The sequence below is a fragment of the Petaurus breviceps genome, unplaced genomic scaffold (assembly GCF_028583685.1).
Source record: "Petaurus breviceps papuanus isolate PSGF00001 unplaced genomic scaffold, PetGlider_PUasm1.0 523, whole genome shotgun sequence".
NCBI lineage: Eukaryota > Metazoa > Chordata > Mammalia > Diprotodontia > Petauridae > Petaurus > Petaurus breviceps.
Window position 1 is genome coordinate 4,032,144 of NW_027186356.1, and position 18,058 is coordinate 4,050,201.

The 18,058-nt window shown below is 41.8% G+C and overlaps 1 protein-coding gene across 1 annotated transcript in view; it reads left to right on the forward strand.

The window, feature by feature from the left end:
* Positions 1 to 6,780: 6,780 nt before the first annotated feature.
* Positions 6,781 to 18,058, forward strand: part of CIB3 (calcium and integrin binding family member 3) — a 13,296-nt gene continuing 2,018 nt past the window's right edge. Inside the window, exons 1-5 of the mRNA XM_069101946.1 lie at positions 6,781 to 7,048; positions 8,066 to 8,100; positions 14,151 to 14,262; positions 16,449 to 16,596; positions 17,495 to 17,690. Coding sequence (XP_068958047.1) covers positions 6,998 to 7,048; positions 8,066 to 8,100; positions 14,151 to 14,262; positions 16,449 to 16,596; positions 17,495 to 17,690 — 542 coding nt within the window. The 5' untranslated portion in view covers positions 6,781 to 6,997. The remainder of the gene's footprint in view (positions 7,049 to 8,065; positions 8,101 to 14,150; positions 14,263 to 16,448; positions 16,597 to 17,494; positions 17,691 to 18,058) is intronic.

An 18,058-nucleotide genomic window follows, 5' to 3' on the forward strand; every position in this document is an offset into this window, starting at 1 on the left:
GCCGGGGTAGGGATACTGTGGCCTTAAGAGTATATGTGGCCTTCTAGGTACTCAGATGCGGCTTTTTGACTGAGTCCAAGTTTTCTAAGAACAAATCCTTTTATTAAGGCGATTTGTTCTGTGAAGTTTGGATTCTATCAAAGGGCTGCAGCTGAGGACTTAGAGGGTCACATGTGGCCTTGAGGTCAAAGGTTCCCCACCCCTGCTTTAGCATTTTGTGGGGGACAAAGTTCTTTCTTCACAACAACCTTGTAAAGTAGGAAGCGAAATAAAACCTAGCCCTGTTTTATAGATGAGGAGGATGAAGTTCAAAGAGTTTAAGTGACTTGCCCAGGGTCATACAGCTAATATGTATGCAACAAAATCAATTCAACAAGTGCTTATTGTAGACTAGACACAGAGAAGACATATAAGATAAAAAAATGACTAGTTCTTGCCCTCAAGGAGCTTGCAATTTACTGGGGATAGAGAGATATACTGAGGGTAGATAGTCCACTGGAGAGAGTCCACTGACTTTTTTTCCAAGGCTAAATTGATTTCATAATCCAGCTGCACAGAGGGTCAAATAGCTTCAGATGCAAATTGGCTATTGAGAGTCCTTAACTTGAGTCCTTAACTTAAGTGGCACACCACTCCAATATCTTTGCCAACATAACCCCATGGACAGTATGGTCCATGGGATCACAAAGAGTCGGACTCAGCTGAATGACTGAACAACAACAGAGATGTACCAGAAATCCATAAATAAATTATACACAGTAGACTAGAATGGGGCAAAGGAAAATCAGGCAAAATGCTAGGCAAACTCAGACCTGGATCTCATGATTTTAAAGTCTAATGCTCTTTCATTCTGTCCACTGTACTGCTCTCTCTTTCTTCAATATTCAGGTCGAATGCCACCTCCTCCATGAATCCTTCCTCAAAATCACAAGCCAAGGCTTCCCTGGCTTTTGGGTCATGGGACAGATACAACAACTCAGAAGGTGTTGGAAAAGAGTCCAGGTTATGGTGAGCCATTTTGATGAGTGTGGGGGATGGGGATTCATCAAATACAATGATTTATTCATGATCATTGCCCTTTGAACCCCCGGGACCTTGTCACCTGCCCTGCCACTTTGCCCTTTGGAAACCTGGGCATTTCCATCTTGCTTTAGAACCCTCATATATGTGTTGAATTAAAATCTAAACTTGAGTAGAGGGGCTGTGGCTTTCCTTATTGTTGCTTGTCCTTCATCCTAGAAGAGGACCCATGACATCAGATGAATGATGTCTTGACTTGCAAATGAATTGGATTTAAGTGAGGCAGAGCTATGCAAAATCACCAGCCTCACTCTCTCCTTCAGAGTCATCAGAGTCCAGTGACAAGACATAAATCAAGATGACTGGTGATGGCCCAGCATGCAATGGGAGACCTTGACCTTTTTAACTGTGGCTTTCCCATTCCTCTCTCAGTTCTGCTTCTGACTCTCTGGATTTCACCACTATGTCTCAGCTGCTTTCTCACTCTGAAATGTCCCCCTGCCCTGGTGGGTCCCCCATCTCCCAGGCCAGCCCTTCTTCGTTCCTCCCCCATGTCTGCCCCAGTGGAAGTCTGACTATCTAACAGATGTAAGTAAGCTCCTTGAAGGCAGGGACTCATCTCTGTGTTTGTATATTTATCCCCTGAAGTTTAGTAAATACTTTATAAATGTTTGTGGATTTTGATTGTTTTGTTTCCCCAGTATTTAGTGCAATTCTTGGCACATAGTAAGCCCTTAAATGCTTTTTAATTATTTATTTATTTGTCTTTTTTGGAGGGGGATGGGGAAGGCAGGGCAATTGGGGTTAAGTGACTTGCCCAAGGGCACACAGTTAGTGTTAAGTGTCTGAGGTTGGATTTGAACTCAGGTCCTCCTGACTCCAGGGCCAGTGCTCTATTCACTGCACCACCTAGCTGCATTTATGCTTTTTTACTCACTGATTGAGTCATTCAGTAATTCCCTCAAATAGAAGTAATCTTGACCTTTCATAGCACTATTTCGACCTCTCATTAGTATTCAAGACACTCTCTTTTTTACTTACATTTTTGTGTATGTATAGTAGCTGTTTTGTTAGATTGAAAACTCCTTGATGAAAGCTATGTTTTATTTTGTGTGTGTGTGTGTGTGTGTGTGTGTGTGTGTGTGTACCCAGCACTGAACATGGCCTTGTAGATAGTAGGTGCTTAATAAATGTAGGTCAAATGATACTTGTGCATAGCTGCAAAATAGACCAACCATCTGCTTCCTTGGTCAGACCACATCTTGAGTATTGTGTTCAGGTCTAGACATCATTTTAGGAAGGATCTTGACAAGCTGGAGCTTGTCTGGAGGAGGGCAACCAGAATGGTAAGTGTATTTAAACCCATGGCGTACAGGCTTTGATTTAATTCAATTCAACCAACATTTACTTAGTGCCAGATAGAAGAGAAGTACTAGAGATACGAAGACATAAACTGAAAAGTTTTAAACCTTGGGGAATTTACATTTTACTTAAAAGAGCTGAGGAAAAAGTTCAAGAAACATAATACCTCTCCTCAAGTATTTGAAAGATTGTTGTGTGAAAGAAAATTAGATTCCCATTGGACTGTGAGCCCCATGAGAGCAGGTATTGTTTTTACCTTTCATTGTATCCCCAGCACTTGGCACAAAACCTGGCACATAGTAGGCACTTGTGATAGTAATGGCAATTAAAGATTCCCCTGTATTGGCTTGGTTTTCAAATTGATTGTGTTAAAACCCAGAGTTTGTTAATCCCACCTGTGGGATGGGCTTGTTGATGTGAAAAGAAAGTCCTGAACTGGGAGGAGCTGGTGATGTAGATTTGGAGAGACACTAGAGAGAGGCGGGAGATCTTTTTGGAAGCAGCACCTCGTGGAGAGAGAGAGACTAAGAGAATTGCTGGTGGCTGCTTTGAATTGCCCTGGACTTTTGAGACCTGCCCCCTGAGCTGCCAAGGACTGAGGAGACATGGCTGTTTTGCTGGTACTTTGTCTGTCTGTTTTGATGTTGTTTTGCCAGATTTGTCCACTGGTGAAAGACAGTCCTTTTGTTGAAGAAGTCCTGGAACCTGGCTGTTCACTAAGAAGCCCTGAGACTGTCCTGCAGACAGAGAGTGAATACTGTCCACTGGTGAGGGACAGTGCTGTTGTTGCAGGGGTCTGGAGACTGTCCTGCAGACAGAATGAATACTGTCCATTGGTGAAGGACAGTGCTGTTGTTGCAGGGGTCTGGGAGCCTCTCTGTTGGTTCAGAAGCCCTGAAGAAGGATTTTCTTGTTGTATGTTTACAGAAATCCTGGGAGAGGGCTTTGCTAATGTGTTCAGGGGTTCTAGGACTGTTCTACAGACAGAGGATAAATTCATGAAGGGACTGGCAATGTATCTTGTGGCTTTGCTAAGCCTTGTCTCCCCAGGAACTAAGATTGCTGAGAACTTGCCTCGTGTCAAGATGAAGAAAAGACCTCCATTTGGGTATTAAGTGCTGTGTTTAAACTTGATGTAACTCTGGGGTAGATTCAATTGTGATCCAGGGGTGGGGAACTTTTGACCTTATGTTTGGAAACTAATCTCCATTTGAGAAGAGGGGCTTTGTGGTGGACTTAATTAAGGTATAGCCTAGGGGTGGAGAAGTATTTAGAACAGAGACTTTGTAATTGATTGAATGATTGGAAGGTCCTGGGGTGGGGTAGTGCTTGGAGATTATTTAATCACACTTAGTAAATGCTGTATTTTGAATGATGTCATGTTTTGATCTTCTCTGTTCTGGGTTTGTTACTGAATAAAATAGAGAGCACCTATGCTGGTATTTTGAACCTGGGAAGTTGCCTTTGCTTGGTATTACATTACAGCACTTAATAAATGCTCTGCTTTGTTCCACAGAGCTGCAACAGGAGAGGTTACAGAAAGTTTGGTATAAGGAAAGCATCCTAACAATTAGAGCTATTCAAAATGGCGCATCTAGCTAGAGGTGCTGGAGTGGAGGCTGGACTTATAAGGGATATTGAAGTGGGGATTTCTGCTAAGGTACAGGTTGGAATAGATACAAGGGTGGGGAACCTGCGATCTTGAGGCCACAGATCTCTGAGATGCCTTCACACTCTGATAGTCTCTGATTCTATTGTAATCCTTGTTGTCAGAAGCTTTGGTAGAATGGCTAGTTTACACTGGGGAATTAAAAAAAATTCTCTTGGAAAACAACCTCAATCTAGGAAAACTGGGGAAATATATGCATAGTACCCCCAGGATGCCAACACTTATTTCTTACTTGAATACTCAGAGTTTAAAGAATTAAGGAAGAAAGTAAGTTTTATTGCCTGATCAAAGGAGACCCTTGGAAAATGTACAGACTCTCTAAGGAGCAATCCTGGGGGGAAATTTTATATAAATTCCCAGTTACTTAGAGTAATGCACAGTAGCTGATCCTTTAACAATGCTTTAAGGTTTACATAGTGATTTCACATATTATCTCATCTGATACCATTATTGTTAAGCAGGATCTCTCTCCCTGTAATTCTTCGATGCTCATAGGGAAGGATACGTGTGTGCAATCCTGCAGTTCCTCGTTATTACCAGCAGGTGATGTCAGAAGCTACAGTTCAGGGTTGTACCTCCTGTAAAGTTCCTTCACAGCAGGCTGCAGGTGTTATCAGGCATTCCTTTCTACTTCTGCTCCTTCTGTAGCTCCTTATGCCTGGAGCTGTATGTATGACTTCAGATGTGGAGGTAGAAATTGGGATAAGATGGCAGATACAGTGACCATACACCTTAATATCCTTTTGCCCTGACACCTGGGAGAGATGTCTCCCATTTCAAGAAGCATTTTCCATACCCCTACTATTGTGGAAATCAACAAAGCACCACAATTTCCCCCAGTTTTCAGATAAGACATGGGTTGCTTGAAAAGTACAATTATGAGAAAATTCCTTGCATCAATATTAGGATCTGACTGGGTTTCTGATAGGCATAACCTAGGTCCTTAGTTAAGGGTTTCTAAGTAGTAGATAAAGGTGGTCCAGCTTCCCAGCCATGCAGGGCTAAATATAAACAATGCAATAGGTTTCTCTTACAATTCCCACAATTCGATAGTTTCCTCACAAGACAGAAATTGGACTAGATCTATAATTGAACAGAAAAGGAACTGAGCTAGCTCCAGAATTGAGTCACAAGATGGAGTCAGTGTGGTTCACTCAATTCCCACCACTACTTGCTATTCCAATTCCTGGGACCTATGGCCATTGCTCCTACATGGTAATGGGCTCATGTATCTCTAGGTGAGCCTTACCTGGGCTTTGAGTTATTGAGTTATTGAGAGATGGTCTTTTTGGAGAGGCTGTCCTGAGAGTTTGGGAGTTCTTGGGTTCTTCAGTTGGTGCTGGTTGCATTTCAGGAGGATTACCCCCTGGAAGCTACTGTAAATGTCTTTCAGAGAAGATAACTCCCAGCACAAAGATGAGCTCAAGCCTCAGCCTGGTTTCCCAAGAAAACATGGATTTGGAGGGAGTTGTTTGTATAGTGTAGAGTGAAGGTGAAGGTAAAATGCTTATTCAACAATACAACCAAATGTTCCTTTTCTTAACATTTTAAGTATCAACCTTCTGGAAGAGCATAGTAGTAATTATAAGTTGTAACTTTGCATTTGATGTTATCAATTCATGGGTAATGAGTTTTGTGTTTTAAACATTTCTTTTGAATGGAAGAAATAAATAGCTGTCCTATACCTGACCTTCATTGTACAGAGTACCTTTCTATTTCCCTTTTTGGGGATACCCCAGACATGAGCCAAACATAAGCTATAAGTAATTTTCCCTAGAGCTATAGGGTAGCAGGGGATAGAGACAGAGTGGAGCAGAAAAGGAGCCTTACCCTTCTTTTTAAGGGTTAGGTTCTCCTAGGACTGAATCCAGTCGGAATGCATGAGTCCAGAGCTAGGGAGGGGAGCCCTTTGGAGGGAGAGGGGCCAGCAATAGTCTTGTGTATTGCTATATATGGTAATGTATTTAGTCTTAAGCAGAAGCAAGGACAAAAAAGGAACAGAAACTCATATTAAGTATATAAAAACAGCATATAGAAGTTATAGGACTGGAAGGGACCTTAGAACACATAATATAGAATGTTGAATCTGGGAGTGTTCTTAGACCATAGATCACAGAATGCCAGAAATCCAGGGATTCTTAACCTGGGGTCTATGAATTTATTATAAAAAATACTTTGATACCTGAATTTGAATAAAATTGGTTTATTTTCGAATCCTATGTACCTTATTTCATGTTTACAAACATCCTTCTTCTAATTCTGAGAAGTCCTTAGACTTTACAAACTATCAAAGGGATCCAGGACATAAAGAATCTCTGATCTAGTCTACAACTCACTTTTTTCTTTTTGGAGGGAGGAAGGCCGGGCAATTGGGATTAAGTGACTTGCCCAAGGTTACATGGCTAGTAAACGTTAAGTGTTAAATCTGAGGCTAGATTTGAACTCAAGTCCTCCTGACTCCAGGGCCAGGCAGGGCCTGTTCAGGACTCTATTCACTGCGCTGCCTAGCCGCCCCTACAACCTACTTTTTATAGAGTAGAAAACAGACCCAGAGAGGGAGCATAATACGATCAAGGTCACAGGTAATTAGTGGCACAACCAGAATGAGAATCTATGTCTTCTGCTTCCAAGTCCAGGCTCCAAAACATTCCTCTGCCTACCATATACTCCCTGGACAGAGGGTGGGACTGGACAGGATGGGCGGGAAGCAGCTTTGGGCCGTGCTTCACAAGAGGCTGTAATGTGAGTCCTTCTGAAGGTGGGGGCTGGGAGCAAAGGGAGGGCATAGGTGACTGGTGCTTAAATATTCCTGGGGGTGATTTAGAAATCCCCACAGCGGGCAGGGGGCTGACTCCCTTATTCCAGGCTCCTGCCCTTGCTCTGTAAATCAAGTGAACACCGGATTAAAGAAGAAAGTCATTAGGAGAACTGAACCTGAATTGAGACATGGGCAACAAGCAGACAGTTTTCACTCCGGAACAGCTTGACGCTTATCAGGTAAGAACCCTGGGAGGGAGAAACAAAGGTCTGCCATTTGTACCTGGTTTAGTTCGACCTACTAAGCGTACACCAAACTAAATGTGAGTCCTCTTGCTCAGCTCTGGAGAAATAAAGATGAAAACCATCTATTTCCCTCAAGGATCTTACAATCTGAGGGGGATAAACAGGAATAACTACAAGACAAATTTGAATGGAATAAGGACATACAAGAGGTTAGATAGAAAAGATGAAATATTTGGGTCAGGCAGGATCACTTCAGAGGAGGCTTCAAGGACATTTACTTTTTGTTTTAAGAAAGGGGAGGATTTGTATCAGCAGAAGTGCCAAGGGTCATCTCTTCCAGTTAGGGAGGACAGTTTGTGCAAATGCATGGAGACAGGAAAGGACAGGATGGGAAGGGTGAAACTGAGGGGTGTTGAGTTCTGTACTTTGGCCGGAATATAAAGTGCAAGGTGGTCATTTGCCATTAGGTTGGAAAAGTTCATTAGATCCAGATGATGGAGGGCCTTCAATACTAAATCAGGGAGTCTGGATTTTCTGTTGCAGGTAGGGAGCCATTGAAGGGTTTTGAGCAGAGTTTAGGCCTGTGCCTTGGGGAGATTATTCTGGAAGTATGTGAAGGACAGACTGGAAAGGGGAGAATTCCTGGGTTGTGAGATGGGTGACCTGTGCTTTGTCCATATGTCTTTTTTTGATTGCTTATACTGCTACATTTTGGATTATAGATATAGACTACATCAGTGTGGTTGAAACAATTCTACCAGAAATTCAGCTGTTTGAAGAAAAATACTAGTCAAAATCATTGATTTGTGTGGTAGTTTTCAGGCACGTGGATGACTGACCTTCCCTCTGATTAAATGGCTGTGTTCATGAAGTCCTAGGGGGATCTGATCACCCTTATAAAAAAGCATATTTATGGCAGAAATAGGAGGACCTTTGCTAATTCCCTGCTCTCTGGAAATTAGGAGGGGGAGCTTTGATAAACCAACATTCTCTACTCCCCTTTCTTTGTAGGACTGCACCTTCTTTACAAGGAAAGAAATTCTGAGGTAAGTCTTTTCTGCAACCCATCAAGCTATCACTGGGAAGGTTCAAGCTGAGGGTGGGTGGTTATAGGATCATAGAATTTTTGAGTTTAAAGGGATCTCAGAGATTATATAATCCAGGGTTTATTAACCTAGGAGTTCAGGTTGTTGGTGAACCTGTATGGGAAAAGATTCTTCTTTATTTTCAAAAACCTTTGGTTTCTTTTATTATCTTATGCCTTTAGAAATGTTATTCTGAGAAGGCATCTATAGGTTTTATCAGGTTGTCAAAGAAGCCCATGACCCCCCCCCCCAAATGTTAAGAACCCCTAATCTAGTCCAACTTCATCATTTACAAATGAGGAAACTGAGGTCAATATTTAAATAAGTTGCCTAAATTTTATACAGGCAGCAAGCAAGTAGCAGAGCTGGGATTTGAGTCCAAATACTTTGACCCCAAATTCAGTATTCTTCTGTGTGTATTGCTCAGAATACTGCCTCAAGGGGCAAGGTTACCAGATAGTAAAACTGCAAAGCTGACAGATTTGTTCTCAGGGCAAGGATGTATGGAATGATTTTGTCATACTCTCTCAAAAGAGATATAGAACACAGAGAAATGGAGGGGGAGTAGAGTATACGTTCTTCTTCTTACTGGGCTGACCTATCAATCAGCATCATCAGGTCAGTCTGCCAGAATTGTAATTGATTATCATACTATCTGGTCTGGCTTAATGTTGATTGATCACTCAGCCAGTGACAAAGGACTTCTTGTCCTGTCATCCCTAATTGAACAAGTGGTCCCTAACAGTCAGAAGTACATCATGTTCTCTCTTCCTCACACCTGTCAAAACCTGTCTCCCACAGCCTTCACTCAGACTAAAGTGTAAAGGACTAGGAATGACTGGGATTAGATTTGTTCTGGTTGGTCCCAGGAGCAGGACCAGGGACAGCAAATGGAAATTGCAAAGAGGCAAATTTAGGTTTGATGTCAGGAAAAGCTTCCTAATGATTAGAGCCTTCCCAGAGTGAAATGAACTGCTTAAGATGCTCAGGTTCCCCTTTGATGGAGGACTTCAGGCAGAGGCTGCTGGGTAACCACTGGTCGGGTAGGTTTATGGTGGGCGTTCCTTCATGTTTGGGTTAGACTAGCTGGCTGGGGAGTTACCTTCTAACTGTCAAATTATGTGATTCTCTAATTGATAGCTTTAAGGATGAGCCCTGGCAGGACATAAGGGAAAGGAGTGGTGGATTGTAACAGAGATCAAAGACTTAAGTTAAAGGAATGCAATTTTAAAAATAGATAATAGGATTTAGAGCTGGGAAGGAATTTAGGGATTATCTGGTCCAGAAGTTCTCATCTTAGTATCTGTAAACATTAAAAAAAATAAGTTGGATAACTATTTCAATACAGGGTGCTCCCAAAGTCTTAGTTTTAAACCATAATCATTTAAAACTGCATAGTTTTAAGCTATTAAAGTTGAAAACTTAGATTAAAAGTCTTACTTTTAAGCTTTAACAGATAAAAGCCACACAGTTTTAAGCTATCAAAATTGAAAACTAAAACTCTTGGGATATTCTGTGTAATTGGTTTTCTTTGTAATCCTATGTATTTCATTTAATGCATTATTCCAAAAAGAGTCTCATTGGCTTAACCAGACTGCAAAAGGAATCTATGACACAAAAAAGGTTAAGAACCCATATCTAGTTCAACTCCCTCATCTTAGAGATGGAGAAACTGAGGCTCAGAGAGACTGTGGGCCTTAGCTAGTAAGTGGTGGAGACTGGAGGGTTTCAGGAGTCTATGCTCAGCACAGGTAGAGTAGTTTAGTAGAAAGAGATTTGAACTTGGAGTCTGGAGACCTAGTCCAAACCCTGGTTCTTATAGTATCTGTGGGATCTTGAGCAAAGCATTTCATGACTTTAAGTCTTGGTTTCCTTATCTATAAAGTGGGGATAAGAATATTGTTTTCCAAAAGATTACTTCAAGAAGAGAGCTTTGTAAATGGTAAACGCTATAGAAATGCCAAATGTTGTCATTAAGGTTCTAAATAAAGACTATCTGGGGTGAGATTTCAGGCTGACTTCTTAGGATCTTGGACCTAGTGAGGTTGAGAGGTGGGGAAAGAGATGGGGAAGGAGTCTGCAAGAGAGAAGGCAGGTGCTGACAATCCTGCTAGGGTACCATGATCCTTCCATGACCTTTCTTCCTTTGGACTTCATCCAATCTACTTCTATTTTTTGTTGCTATCATTTATCAACCTTTAGGTCATTCTCCCAACTCTTTAAGTGACTTGAGCACCAGGTTCATAATCTTTCCATTCAACAACAAGCCTTTATTAGGAAGCTATTATATGTAAGACACTGGGTTAGGTTTGGTATGGAGACTATGGAGAAAAAAAAAATTACACATTCTCTACCCTCAAGGACCTTATCTTTTATTAGAGGAAATGTGATGCCAGCACAGATAAATACACTACAAAGTGATGTGTGATAGGTGCAAAGATGAGAAGACAAAGTGATCTAAGAAAATTTGGGAAGGGAGAGAACACTTTCAGCTTGGAGAATCATGGAAAGTTTCATGGAGGAGGTAGCACTTGGGCTGTAACTTGAAGAACGAGAAAGATTCTAAAACAGAGATGAAGAGAGATGGCTTTCTGAATACGGGGCATGACTGATCCAGAAGGCTGAACTTTGGCTCTTTGACTCATTCAAGAGGATTTTGATAGGCTAGAATACAGACCCAAGTAAATAAGATGAATAAGAGCTTGAGGAAAAGTCTTATGCATACATTGTAAAAATTTGTTTCCTAAGTCCGAGAAAGGCATAACTAGACAGTAGTTTGTGACAAGTACTTGGTGAACCACAAGTTCATTGGAAGTCCATTGTGTCACATGGAAGCCATGGAAGCTACTGTAGTCTTAGACCGCTTTAAAAAAACTGTGGCTTCCAGGTGTCCAGAGGTGGCCATCCTGTTGTGCTATGCCCTGGTCAGACTACATATCAAAGTACTGGTGATCAGTTCTGCATGTCAGATTTAAGGAAAGACCTATAAGTACAGGAGAGCAGCCCACAGAATGCAAGCAGGAGGTTGGAAGTTCTTGAATTCATGCCATAAGAGATTCATTGGAAAGAACAGTTTAAACTATTGAACATATTTTGTATGTTTCTTTGTCTATGAAGTAGACACATGTTTATTTCATGTGTCTATGAAGCAGACACATGCCCATTTCATACATTTGTTTCATTTATCTATGAAGTAGACGATGTCTATTTTGTATATTTGCTTCATATGTCTATGAAGCAGACACATATCCATTTCATAGATTTGTTTCGTGTCTGTAAAGTAGACACATGTCTATTTCATGTTTATTTCACATATATTTATAAAGTAGACAATGTCTGTTTTGCATGTTTGTTTCATATGTCTATGAAGCAGATGCATGTCCATTCCACATGTTTGCTTCATATGTCTATGAAGTAGACACATGTCCATTTTGTATGTTTGTTTCATGTCTATAAAGTAGAAACATGTCTATTTTGTATGTCTATGAAAGACTGTCACCTGGAAGAAGACTTGGTTGCTTGGCTTGGCCTCTCAGAGGAGAGAGCTAGGAACAATGGATGAAAATTGCAAAGAAGTAAAATTTGGCTCGATGTCAGGAAAAGTAGCCTAACAATTAGAGCAACTCCAAAGTAGAATGGACTGCTTTTGGGAATTCTGGGTTTCTCTTACACTGGAAGTTATCTCTGAACCTTGGCTAGATAACTAGGTGGTAGATGGGATTCTTTTTTTAGGCACGAGCTAGACGAGATGGTCCTGAGGTCCCTTCCAAAGATGAGATTCTTTGATTTCGTGACTCTAGACATCAGGTCAGACAGGTGGGACGGAGATTGATCTCCCCTGCAGGGTACTTTCAGCACAAATTGCTCTCAGGACATTCGAGAAATCATGGAATCTTCAGAAGGCCTGGGCTGGGCCATGTCACTAGTTATATAATTCATCTGCCCTTTGCAAGACCCTCATGCTATTGTATTCTTCACCTGAAGCCCAGACTGCCCGGGTCGGGAAGTCTGTCACACCTGAAACCCAAGCCTGAGTTGGTGTTTGATCATGTATTGATTGGAGGCCAAGCCCATAATTGTGTCAGGAATAAGGCATTTATTATTGATGTGAAATCCTTTTCAAAATACTGCCCTATTGTTCCCAAGCTCGTCCAATGATGACAGCTTTAAATGGGGCGTGTGGGCGTCATCTCAGAAGGAGACACTCATACAGAGGAGAAAGTCAGAGTCACACATGATGTGAATCCTCTAGATATGAGCTTAATAATAATATCTCACGTTTACAGAATACTTTATAACGATAGTATATTTAACGATAGCATTCCTTTTGGTTCTGCCCTCTGGAACTAAACACAACAGATCTAAGCTCTCCTGTATATGACGACCCTTCAAATACTTGAAGCCTGCTATCATATTTAAAAGGATGCCATATTTAACTAACAAGTCAGTCAATAACCATTTGCTAAGAGCCTATTATGTACCAAACGCCATACTAAGTGTTAGAGAATCAAAGGAAGGCAAAAAAAAAAAAAAGTCCCTGCTGTCAGGGAACTCATAGGCTAATCGATGCAACACATACACTTGATCCTTTCAATGGCTTTGTCAGGTTGGTCAGGCATGTCTTATTAGCCTCATTATACAGTGAGGAAACTAAGTCTCAAAGAGGAAAAACGCCTTGCCTGAGAGAACACAACAGGTCCAAGATTTGTACTGAGGCCATAAAATCATTGGATCATAGCTCTAGTGATGAAATGGGCTTAAAGATCATCTCATCCAATCCTTTCATTTAACAGATGAGGAAACTGAGGCCTAGAGAACAAAAGTAACTTGCTCTAGGTCGCACAATCAGTACATACAACATTACACAATCAATCAATAAGCATTCCTTAAGTGCCTACTATGTGCCAGGTGAGAGCCAGTTCAGTGTAGAGAGGCTAGAGGGAGCCAATTTTCAAGTTAGGAAGACCTGGGTTCCAGTCCTGCCACATCTATACAGGCTGTGTCAGCCTGGGCCAGTCACTTAACCTCTCAGTGCTTTAGGCAATGTGAACTCTGTGAACCAGAACTAGAGGCATATCATTGAGGAAGAATGTGTCAAATAGGGATACAAGACATTGATATCCATTTATAGCAGATGCGATGGGTAAAATATGAAATAACTGAGGAAGGAAAGGTTTAAGCTTCTGAGCATATCTATTCATTAAGCAATACATGCCAATTACATAACAAATTGGGACCAGGACTCCTCAACTTGGCACTGGACCCCAAATACAGGGAGAGACAGATTTTTATGCACTAAAAGAAAATAATAAACAGGATACAAAATTAGATAATCTGATTTCTATTTGCAGCAGGAAAGATTGGTGAATTTACAAACTGGGAGGGGGAGAGCAAGTGGTGCAATTCCTTGAAATCCCCCCCCACCAGTGTCTATATTCAATCAAAGTAACAAGGAAATGGTAACCGACTGATCAGTGTGGGGCTCAGTTTTCAGATGACATATTGGTTGCTTGAGATGTATAATTATGAGAAAACTCTTTATATCAATCTTCAGATCTGACTGTTTTTCTGGTCAGCATAACCTAAGTCCTTAGTTAAGAGTCTAATAAGTAGTCACTTAACCCTGTTTGCCTTAGTTCCTCATCTGTAAAATGAGCTGAAGAATGAAATGGCAAACCACTCCGGTATCTCTGCCGAAAAACACCAAATGGGGTCACAAAGAGTCAGACATGACTGAAACTACCAAACAACAGCAAAGCTGCAGGTTAGGAGGTAGTCCAGCTTCCCAGCCATGCAATGTAATAATGTTTTCTCACTATTCCCATAACTGAATAAAGGTTTCTCATAAGAGAGAAACTGAACTAGACCCATAATGGAATAGAAAGGGAACTGAGCTAGATCCAGAATTGAGTCACAAGATGGAATCAGTTTGGTTCACTCAGTTCCCACAATTCTCCCATGGAGCCCTCAAAGGCTACATCCTAAACACTTCTTTTTCTTCCATATCCCAGGCTATTTTATCGTTTTCAGGACCTGGCTCCGCAGCTGGTTCCTCTTGACTATAGCAGCAATCCCGGTGTGAAGGTGCCCTATGAGGTCATCAGCAACATGCCTGAGCTAAAGGTATGAGGTAGGCGGGAGAGTCTGTCAGGATTCAGAGCAGGGTCAGTCCTTAGCACAACTGTGAGATGACTCTGGTAGTCAGCTAGGCTCCCTACCTGCCCTGGGGCACCGTTGGGGCCCACTTGCTTCCCTCCACTCACCACTTTGGAATTTCTTTCCTTCTGCCCCAGACCTTCTCCCAGCCCCTCCTTCTTACCAAGACTCTGTCAGCCAATCTAGCTGATAGCTCAAAATGTCCTGGTGGATCTATCCCCATGAGGTCCCTTTTCCCCAGTTTGGCCTATAGAGAGGGTGGAAGAGTTTGCACAGGCCCTTCCTCTTCCTTGCTCCATAAAAATAGCAACTGAGCATTGTTTTAAGGGCATAAGGGCAGTCCACATGTAATAACCTTGTTTGCAGAGTTTTGTGGTCTCTATATTTGGTGATGGGAAAATTCTAGTGCCATTTTAACATCCCTGAGGTAGCTGACTAGTCTTAGCAATTCCAAAGCCTAGGAGTCCTCAGTGCCTTTAGTAGCCCTGTTACCAATTCTCCAGCCCCCATCCTATCAAAGCTTTTCCTTAATTATTTTCATAGAATCATAGAATTTGAAAGCTGAAAGGGACCTCAACCACCATCTAGTCTGACTCAAACATGATGGAACTATAAAATACCATTCAGTCCATGCCTGAAGACCTTGAAGGAGAAGGAATCTCCCACCTCTCCAGGCAGTCTGTTCTACTTTGGGACAGTTCTAATCATCAGGAAAATGTTTTTCCTGACATCAAGATTTGATTTGCCTTTTTGCAACTTCTACCCATTCCTTTTGGTTCTGCCCTCTAGAACTAAATGGAACAGATTCAAGTCCTTCTGTATGTGACAACCTTTCAAATACTTGAAGACTGCTATCATGCCCCAACCCCACTGCTATTCATTCAACCTAAGATTTTGTTGGTTTTTTTTTTTTGGTTGCTATGTTAACTCATATTGAGCTTATGGTCCACTAAAACCCTCAGATCTTTTTCAAACAAACTGGTATCAATCCACTTTTCCCTATTTGTATTTGTTCAGTTAACTTTCTCAGTCCAATAATAACATTTTCCATTTGTCCCTATTTAAGTTCACCTTCTTAGATTTGACCTATCTTCATCCACTGAGATATTTTGGATCCTAATTCTGTTACCCAATATTTTATTTATCTCTCCTATTTTTGTGTCAGTATTTTATTTTTTTGAGATTGGGTCTCCCTATTTATCTCCCTTTTAGTCTCCCAGTCTAAAAGTATAGAGGCTACTCACAGGTCTGATCCTAGTGCTGAGTGGTATGAAAGCTAACTTGCTCCATTTTTTTTAAAGCAATTGGGGTTAAGTAACTTGCTCAAGGTTACACAGTCAGTTATTTCTGGGTGTGGTGCTAAGTATCAGAGCCTGGATTTGATCCCAGGTCATCCCGACTCTGGGGCCAGTGCTCTTACTCACTGAGCCACCTGGCCACCCCAACTTGCTCCATTTTTTATGACCTGGGACAGCTTCCTTATCCTTAGCCAGTCTGATAGCCCTCTGTTCCTGGGGCTCACCATATTAGTGTTATACTTAGTGTAGACATTGCACTGGCATCAGCTCAACTGCAGCTCAGAACTTTCATGCTTAAATGGTCCATCAGCTTCAGCATCCTCCAGTAACAGGGATGTGCCTGGCCATCAGAAAATTTGGCAAGCACATCATTATACTTTCATCCAAGTCATGAACAAAAATAAAACATCTAACAGAATAGGATTAAGGACACATCCCTGAAGCAGTACCTTGGAGATCTTTCTCCAATTGACAATTGATCCATTCAGTTCTATTCAGTAATCACATTAAAGACGAAAATTCAACAGTTTCTGCCCTCAAAGGATCTTAACAGTCTAACAGGAAAGAAAACTTGTAGATATGTAAGAATATAAATAATATATAAAAATTAATACCTGGTAGATTCTGGAGTTAGAACATTAACAGCTGGGGGGATTGGGAAAGTCTTTATAGAGAAGTAAGCACTGGTGAAAGATCCTCTGCAAGGTACTGGGTATACAATAACAAGAGAGAAAACAGGTTCTCCCCTCAAGAAGCTGATATTCTACTTGGATGCATTAATCACTAGTGTTTAGACTTGGCCATCCAATAAGATTTGCATCCACCTAATAGTGCTTTCAACTCTTTCTTTTCTAGGATAACCCATTCAGAGAGAGAATCGCTCAGGTATTCTCCCAGGATGGGGATGGGAACATGACCTTGGATGATTTTCTGGATATGTTTTCTGTAATGAGTGAAATGGCTCCCAGAGATCTAAAAGCATATTATGCTTTTAAAATTTATGGTAAGTGAAAGGGACCTGGCCATGGGGCTCTAGAGAAAGACAGGAACTCCGAGGCCAGATATTTTTTCCATCCAGAATGTGGTCTCAGTTCTGCCAAGCCCAAACAGTGAGACAGCAGTTGAGAATTGGGTCCCAGCTCCTGCACTAACTCACTATATAATCTTGGCAAGTAACTTTGCCAATCTATTCCTCAGTTTCCTCATATATAAATGGGACTGGGGAAGGCAAAATGGGACTAGAATATCTCCAAGGATTTTCCAGTTCTAATAGTCTTAAAGTTACATCCATCACTGACTACTTTTTTTTTTTAAAGCAATTGGGGCTAAGTAACTTGCTCAAGGTTACACGGCCAGTTATTTCTGGGTATGGTGCTAAGTATCTGAGCCCGGGATTCGATCCAGGGCATCCCGACACTGGAGCCGGTGCTCTTACTCGCTGAGCCACCTGGCCTCCCCTAAGCAATTGGGGTTAAGTAACTTGCTCAAGGTTACATGGCCAGGTGTTTCTGGGTGGGTACTAAGTGTCTGAGCCCAGGATTTGATCTCCAGGTCATCCTGACACTGGAGCTGGTGCTCTTACTCGCTGAGCCACCTGGCCGCCCCTGCACTGACTAGTTTTAATAGGCCTGTCCTGGGCTATACTCAGCTCTAACACTGCTGTTCCCAGGAACTGCCTGCTCCTGTTACTTCTTTACCCAAATAAAACCTATCTCTGCCATCCTTTCCCCTGGGAACCATCTGCCTCTAATGTCACTCTGTCCTGGGCACTGCTCACCTCTAAATTCCTCATTCCCAGACAATGCCCACTTTTCACAGTCCCTCAACCCCAGGACACCCCTCTCCATTCTGGGCCTTTGCTCCAAGGCCATGGTGAAGCTTAATGGCACCATTTGGTCCAGATTTTAACAACGATGACTATATCTGCCCATCGGACCTGGAGAAGACAGTGACCAAGCTCACTCGAGGTGAGCTGACTCCTGAGGAAGTTGGCCTTGTGTGTGAGAAGGTGATTAATGAAGCTGATGTGGACAATGATGGCAAACTCTCTCTGGATGACTTTCAAAACATGATCCTACACGCCCCAGACTTCCTCAGGTGATTGCCCTCTCCACACAATCTACTGTTAGAAACTTATTACTTTAACTAGGGCTTGGCTGCCTACTAAAAGATGCTTTTTACTCCCACTCCTAGAAAGGTTATGCTTTAACTTCTTATTAATCATTTATAGCTTAGTGTGAATGATTTCAGATCCTTTCCTGAGAAAAGAGATAGGGATAGGGAAAGCCTTTGAAGGACACCAAATGCTTGTGAAAAGTGAGGAGACTGGAATCACTGAGAGCAAACTTGCTTAACATCTTATACACCATCCATCCATCCATCCATCCATCCATCCATCCATCCATCCATCCATCCATTCATCCATCCATCCATCCATCCATCCATCCATCCATCCATCCATCCAT